At 59.6% G+C, this 6,734-nt stretch overlaps 1 protein-coding gene across 3 annotated transcripts; it reads right to left on the bottom strand.

Annotated features, from left to right (window-relative positions):
- Positions 1 to 327: 327 nt before the first annotated feature.
- LOC112901062 (trihelix transcription factor GTL1-like) lies at positions 328 to 4,562 on the bottom strand. Of its 3 annotated transcripts, none has more exons than XM_025969888.1 (4): positions 4,391 to 4,562; positions 3,831 to 4,287; positions 1,348 to 2,926; positions 328 to 1,242 (listed from the first exon to the last, which is right to left on the bottom strand). In XM_025969888.1, the coding sequence occupies exons 2-4, from the start codon at positions 4,196 to 4,198 to the stop codon at positions 976 to 978; spliced, it is 2,214 nt and encodes a 737-aa protein (XP_025825673.1). In that variant the 5' UTR covers positions 4,199 to 4,287; positions 4,391 to 4,562; the 3' UTR covers positions 328 to 975. The 3 variants fall into 3 exon arrangements, with proteins under 3 accessions (XP_025825673.1, XP_025825674.1, XP_025825675.1); XM_025969889.1 differs by having other exon boundaries at positions 3,831 to 4,296; XM_025969890.1 differs by having other exon boundaries at positions 1,076 to 1,238; positions 3,831 to 4,562.
- Between the last annotated feature and the right edge of the window lie 2,172 nt (positions 4,563 to 6,734).

Genomic DNA, 6,734 nt, shown 5'->3' on the forward strand with positions numbered 1-6,734 from the left:
TCGTGCGAGCTGTAATGGTAACCGGCATCTAAAACCTGATATGATAGACGGTGCCATCAGAGTCAGAGTATGATAGACGGTGCCATCTACTGTAATAATTAAGGATTAAAGAAATAGAGTGCCATGCTCCAAACACTTGACACCCCTACAAACTGCCCATAATGAATAGTGTTCATATAATTCCTTTGTATATTCTACTGAAACATAAGATTGCTCTCATTTTCTCCTTGAATGAATTAGCGGTGCTCATGCTTCCTTCAAAAAAAAAAAAAGACTGCTCCCATTTCCTCTTTAAATGAGTTAGCACTTAGCACTGCTCCTGCTTCCTTTAAAAAGAAGAATCGCTCAATATTTGCAAAAGGGCAGAATACTAGAATAACAGCACCATGCATGTACACTGTAACAGGTAACAAGATTTATATCCACTGTAAAAGAAGAAAAAAAGACAAAAGGTAAAGCCCCCACGGCAAAAACACCTCACCTCTGCAAGCGCAAGTTGCTTGAACTGTATGTAATTCTTGTATACCCGTATACAAACTTGTATACTGCCGTCATCGGGAAGGGGGGTAAAAAGGAAAAAGGAAAAACATCAGGGACTGACTGTTACATCGATTTACAATTTCTGTTTAACACGATCGACGATGACCTATAAATAAGTTACTGAGGGATCGGAACTGACTCTCGCTGTTTGCTCTACCACCGCAGCCCCACGCTGCGTCCTCCGGTTAAGGGGCCGTCAGGATGGGGCTCTTATTAATTACCCGAAACAAATCAATAAATAATGGAATGGCACGGGGAGGAGGAGAATTACAGGATGAACAAGAACCGTGGTGTAGTTGGTTGATGGACTGATGGTGCTTTGGTGGACTGGTGTGGAGGAGGAGGTGACGCTCATGGCGATGCTTGCAGGTTTTTTGTTTGAAAAGCATATACGTACGGTTCATGGAGGTGCCGGCCACGCGCGCGCGCTCCTGCCTATTGAACCATGGCGAGGAAGGTGCTCGCCGGAGCCGAGGTCGGCACCGCGGGTGCGGCCGCCGCCGTCGATGCCGGTGCTGGCGCGCTGTTGGTGCCGCCCGGGTTCGTGGGCCTCTGGAACTGTATCCTGTACTGCAATTTGCCGTCGTCCTCGCCCTCCTCGCCGTCGTCGGTGTACTCGTCGCCCATTTCGTCGCTGTCCGTCTCGTCCGTCGTCAACTCCCGGGGCGGATGCTCGTTCAGCTCCCTGACGATGTCTTCTGGCTTAATTCACAGCAAGAACATATCCGGTCAGCCTGCGTCGATCGGGCTCGAGAACGCCGAAGGGAACGGAGGAACTAGTTGGAGTGGAGCACACGGTGTCGTTACCTTCTTCATGCCGCTGTCAGCGTCGAACGCGGCCGGCGTCGTCGGCGCTTTCTCGCCATTGCTGGCCGGCACCTGCGGCGCGCCTCCGCCTGATCCTCCGTTGTTCCTCTTGTCGTCGTTGATGTTCTTCCCCTCAATCTCGTGCCGGCTCGGGTTCGGCTGCTCAGGGAGGGCGGGAGGAGCGGCGGGGGCGATGACGACATTGGACGCGGCGGCGGCTGCGACGCTGCGGAGGTGCTTCCTGTTGTAGATGGCCTCGAGCTGGTGGAAGTATGGGCAGGTCTTGGAGTCCTCGGGCCGCTTCTTGTTGCTCTCCTTCACCTTCTTGTAGTACTTGTTGATGTTCTCCCACTTCTCCTTGCACCGCTTCGAGCTCCGGTTGTATCCCAGCCGCCGCATCCCGGAAGAAATCTCCTCCCAGAGCGGGCCCTTGGGACCCGTCTCCTGGTAGCGCATGTCCAACTCCATGCGCAGCTGGATGAGCGCGTGCACCTCCGTCTTCGGCCACCGCGAGGACGACGCCGCCCCGCCGTCTCCACCTCCAAGACCGGAATCGACGTGCTGCTCCGTGACGGGCACCAGCTCCAGTGACGCGCTAGAGGTCGGGGGCGCGCTGCGCGGCGTGGCAACTTCCCGGTGTGGCGTTTCCTTCGGCTGCTGCTGGAGAGGCGCGGCTGAGATTGGCTTCGACTGCGGTGTCGTGGCCTGCGGCGACGGCGGAGGTGGGTGCTGCTGTCGAGGAGGTTGCTTCGGCGGTTGCGGAGTCTGGACTGACATTGGGACGACGACGGCGGGAGGCGGCTGCACGGACTGCCCGCCGATGCGCTGGAGGAAGGCTATGATGGCGGCGTCACGGGAGGCTGCGGCGGCGCGTTCCTGAGCAAGCTGCTCCTGCTCGCGGTTGAGGCGGGCGACCTCCTGCCTGCGCCAGGCCTCCTCCCGCGCCGTGCGCTCGGCCTCCCGCTTCTCCATGGTCTCCAGGAACCGTCGCTGCATCTCCTCCTGCCTCTCGACGACCTGCTGCATAAGCCCCTCGAAGAAGGACATCATCTTCTTGCTGCCGCCGCCGCCGCCGCGCTTCCGCTTGCCGAGGCGGTCCCGGCTGCCGCCCGTCTCCGCGGTCATGTCGTCGTCCTCGGACTCGTCGTCCGACTCCGACTCCGACATGGACGAGAAGCTGAAACCTGGCAGGTTGAGGGGCTGATGGGCGGCCGAGGGCATCTCCACGGGCACCGGCCCCGGAGCCGGAGCCGGGGCCGCCGAAGATATTGGCGCCGGCTGCATCGGCCCCGGCGGCGGTGGCGGCATTGAACTCATCGGCTGCGGTGCGGATACTGGCGCCGCGAAGGCGTGGAGCGGCGGGGCGGTGCTTGCTGGAGGCAACTGGTGGTGCGGTGGCTGTTGCTGCGGCTGCGGCGCGGCCGCATGCAGCGCCTCCAGCTCGTCGAAGAAGCGGTAGCTCTTGCCGTCCTGCCTCCCGGCGCGGCCTTCCTTGGTGCGCTTGTAGTACTTGTGCACGTTCTCAAACTTCTCCTTGCACTTCTTGGCGCTCCTCTTGTAGCCCAAATCCGCAAGCTTCCTGAAAGGCACAGCAGCGACAGAGACACCGGTCAGCCATTACTTGCGTGCAACCAAGGACTCGAGTAATCGGCGAGGATGAAGAATTAAATGGTGGCAGCGTTTACAGGCGGAAGCATCTAACGCAGTGGCGAGGCCTCTGGAGGAAAGAGACAAGCAGATGGAAAGAATTGGAAGGACAGGGAAGGCGAGGAACGAAGCTGAAGAAGGGAGGGGAGGGAGGGAAGATATTGGGGAGAGAGAGAGAGGATATGCTGCAGAACGGAATTAGATAATCACACACACACAGGCCATCTCGCCTTTCCAGGGATCAGGATTCAGAGGAGATGTGTGTGAAGTTGATAGTGAGCGGATGAAATGGAGTGAGAAGATAAATTAACAGCATGGAGGCCGCATTGGGATGGGAGAGAAAGGCTGCCTTCCTTCTTTTCCCAAAAACTGGAACCATGAAAGCAAAAACCAGTGGCAGACTGCAGCCTGCAGCGGCAGCATTCAGCAGCTGCCTGCCTGCGCTCGCACTCACACCGTGGTACGATCCCCAGGCGCCTAGGCCTACTACTCCTGCCTCTCTTTCTCTCTCTTCCAGCTCTCTCTCTAGTCTCTCTCTCCCCTCCTGCTCGCTGAAATCGAGAAGCATTTGATTAGACCAGGACGGAAATGGAAAAAAACGAAACAAAATTCGAGCGAATTGGGTTGCATTAACGCAGGATGATTATCCATCATTTCATGTGGGGCGGCTGCTAAATTCCACGAAACCGTTAGCCGCTTTCTGCAGGGGGGAGATCATGCCGGAGACAGGCTTCTTCCGCCGGACAGCAAATGTGCTTGGAATTCCTCTCCCTCCCTCTCTCTTTCCGACCTCAATTCCCCTCCCACTCTCTCTCCCCCCCTCGGTGGATGATTACCTGGAGACGTCCTCCCACAGGGGGCCCTTGAGCGTGGCGTCGCGGAAGGTGGCGTCCATCTCCGACCGGATCCTGATGAGCGCCTGCGTCTCCTCCCGCGGCCACCGGTTGCTGGACGCCCCCGACGACCCGCCGCCGCCGCCGCCGCCCAGCATCTCGTCGTCGAAGCCGCCGGCACCGGCCCCGGACGACACCGCGGCCAGTTCTTCGTAGCTCGCCCTCGGCTGCTGCGGCTGCGTCGCCGGAGGGGGCCTGCTGCTCAGCGGCATGGGGCCGGAAGCCGGCGGCGGCGAGAAGGGGCCCATGTCCGGCGGCACGGCCCCGTACTGGGACCCGCCCCCGTCCTGGTGCTGGTGCTGCTGCTGCATGGCGGCGCGCGGCCACCGAGTCCCCTCCTCCGCCGCGGCTGACGCGCGGGAAGAAGGCAGGCGCAAGTGTGGCCGGCCGGCTGGCTTACCTGCAGAAGCTGCGTACTTGTCGAAGTGCGTAGAGATAGCAACTGGTGGTAGAAGTAGGAATTGGGGAGGGAGGGAGGGAGGGGAGGGAGGAAGTACTCCTACCTAGCCTGGTACTAGTACCGAGTTGTAGGGAAGCTCTAGGCGCGCCCAGCCAGCCTAGCAGCTACCTCCCCTCCTCTCTCTCTCTCTCTCTCGCCCCCACACACCGAGCGAGAGTGGTGTGGGCGAGGAGAGAGCCGGAGGGCTGCGGGAGGAGTGAGGAGAGGGCCGGAAGGGATGGGGGGGGAGGGGAGGGAGAGGTGGTGAAAAAGATGGGAGCGTGGACAACTGGAAAGGGTCCAAAGGGAGGAGGGTGGGAGGAAGAAAGAAGCAAGCAAAGAGGCCGGCCGGGTGTGTGTGTGGGGAGGACGCCCCTCGCTGGCTGGCGGGCGGCCGATGAGAGAGAGAGAGAGAGCCTACAAAAGGAAGGGCTGGTGGCGCATGTACTGCTGCGTTGTACGCATGTGTATCTCCATCTACCCGCCCCGCCCCCACCCCCGCCGATCTGATGACACTCCCGCTCGCTTCTCCCTCCCAGCACGGAACGCAACGGCGGCGAGAGCAGAAACCTCGCTCTACAGACTCGACCGGACTCTACCGGCCGGTTTACTTCACGAACTTCCCGTACGCGAACCTGGAACGACGGGTTGGAATGGGGACTCGAGGTTGTTGCCTGTTACGGCGGGGGCGGTGCCGTTTTATAGCCTGGGCCCGGGGGCCGGCGGCCATGGTGGTGCGTAGCATGGATGCGGGGAAATTGATGAACCGCGGGGGGCAAGCGGACAAAACTGGAGGGTGTGGACTGCGCAGGCAGGCGGGCGGGGGCTGCCAGTGCCAGCAGCTAGCGGAACGGAACGGCCGGCCTGCGCAGCGCGCCCTCTCGGCGGCCGGGACGGACACGTACCCTCCCCCCGTGCCGAGGTGGGGCGGGCGGGCGCGGACAACTGGGCCGCGCTGAGATCGCCCTCCTCGCCCCCGTTGCCGCACGCCCCCTTCGCGCCGTCACGCGTTGCATGCATGGGGCGCGCGGCGGCCGCCCCCCGGCCCCGCCGTGCGTGGCGCATCCCAACGTCCGCGTGCGCTAGCTCGTATCTCCTGCAGCCCATCTGCAACGCCCCGCGGTGGATATGCTTGCGTGGGCTAGCTATAACCCCAGGAGATATCGCAGAAAAGATTTTGCCTTGCCGCGTACGTGTGCGCGTGTCTATCCCAGCGGAGGCTAGCCCTTCTGCCGGCCGCGCCTCCTGTATTCACCGGCGCCGCGCGCGCCGCCGCCGCCGGTGTGCGTGCCGTGGATATTCGCACGGCGTCCATCTCCAGGGCTAGCTAGGATCGGCGCCCCGTGTCGGCAGGTGATGCCGTGCATGCTCGCGCGCGTGGCGAATTGTATACTCCAAGCTCGCATCATCAGCAGGCACTAATGCAAAGCGTACACAGCGTATCTTGCTTCTGTTAACACAACTGACAACCCCCATGCGTATTGATACGTGCTCATTAATCCGGCAAGATATGCGTATCTCCTTTTCTCCATGCTCAACCGGAGCATCTGCCGAGATCTGCAAGAGCAGCTACAGGAGCGTCGCGGCATGGCTCATGGCTGGCGAGGTTAGGCAATCAAATCCTTGCATGGGCCAGTAACTGCGCCTGTGCTGCGCGCGGCTGTAAAATCGGCGCCGGCTTTCAGCAGGAGGGGGTGGAGACGGGCGGCGTCGGCCCCGCGCAGCCGGAGCGGACGGTTGCGACGATGATGAGGTGGACGGTAGAAACGTGGTTGGCCGCGGGCCGGCACGCGTGCATGGTGCGGGGGTAAAGCGGTCATTCCCCCCCTGCTTCGCTTGTGCGCGCAAACTGCGTCCTTGTATATCCGGACAAACCAGCCATGCAGCAAAACAAACTTTACCCGGCGAAATCTACCTTTTGTATGCGTACACATGCACTTGATCTGTACGTATCCGCATTCAGGAGGCGTATGGTGTACAGCCGCACTTGTGACTCGTGGTTCCGGTATACAATGTATACGGATACGGTAAAATACCCCGCTGGCCCGGCCCACGGCAAAACTAATAAAGTCGCCCTCTGTTTTCCGGATTATTCCGTCAGGAGCGTCTAAGTCGCAGGGTTCACATGCCAACAATTAATCACGTTTACAAATCTGTCACGTATCAAGGTATTGTTGTACTTTTTGTATCTATCCTTCCAGTAGGATTAACGGATTGGTATGTGCATGCATGTGCCGTATGCATCAACCATTCAAAGGAGTCGCGGGATGAATCGTACAGCCAACCGTACATAACAAATAAGATTAATAATGAATAGCGTATGGTTTGTTTGATTGGAAATTTCAGAGCTAACTAGCTACTACCAGCCTGGTTAACCCATCATCGTCGTCGTCGTCATCATCATCATC

Source organism: Panicum hallii, chromosome 7 (genome assembly GCF_002211085.1).
Source record: "Panicum hallii strain FIL2 chromosome 7, PHallii_v3.1, whole genome shotgun sequence".
In the NCBI taxonomy this organism is placed as follows: Eukaryota; Viridiplantae; Streptophyta; class Magnoliopsida; order Poales; family Poaceae; genus Panicum; species Panicum hallii.

What these genes read in the sequence shown, in the direction of transcription:
- LOC112901062 (XM_025969888.1), bottom strand. Translation starts at nt 4,198, where the DNA reads ATGCAGCAGCAGCACCAGCACCAGGACGGGGGCGGGTCCCAGTACGGG. An exon ending in CTGTGGGAGGACGTCTCCAG is followed by an intron (nt 2,927 to 3,830) that starts GTAATCATCCAC and finishes TGTGCCTTTCAG; the next exon opens with GAAGCTTGCGGATTTGGGCT. An exon ending in CTGACAGCGGCATGAAGAAG is followed by an intron (nt 1,243 to 1,347) that starts GTAACGACACCG and finishes CTGTGAATTAAG; the next exon opens with CCAGAAGACATCGTCAGGGA.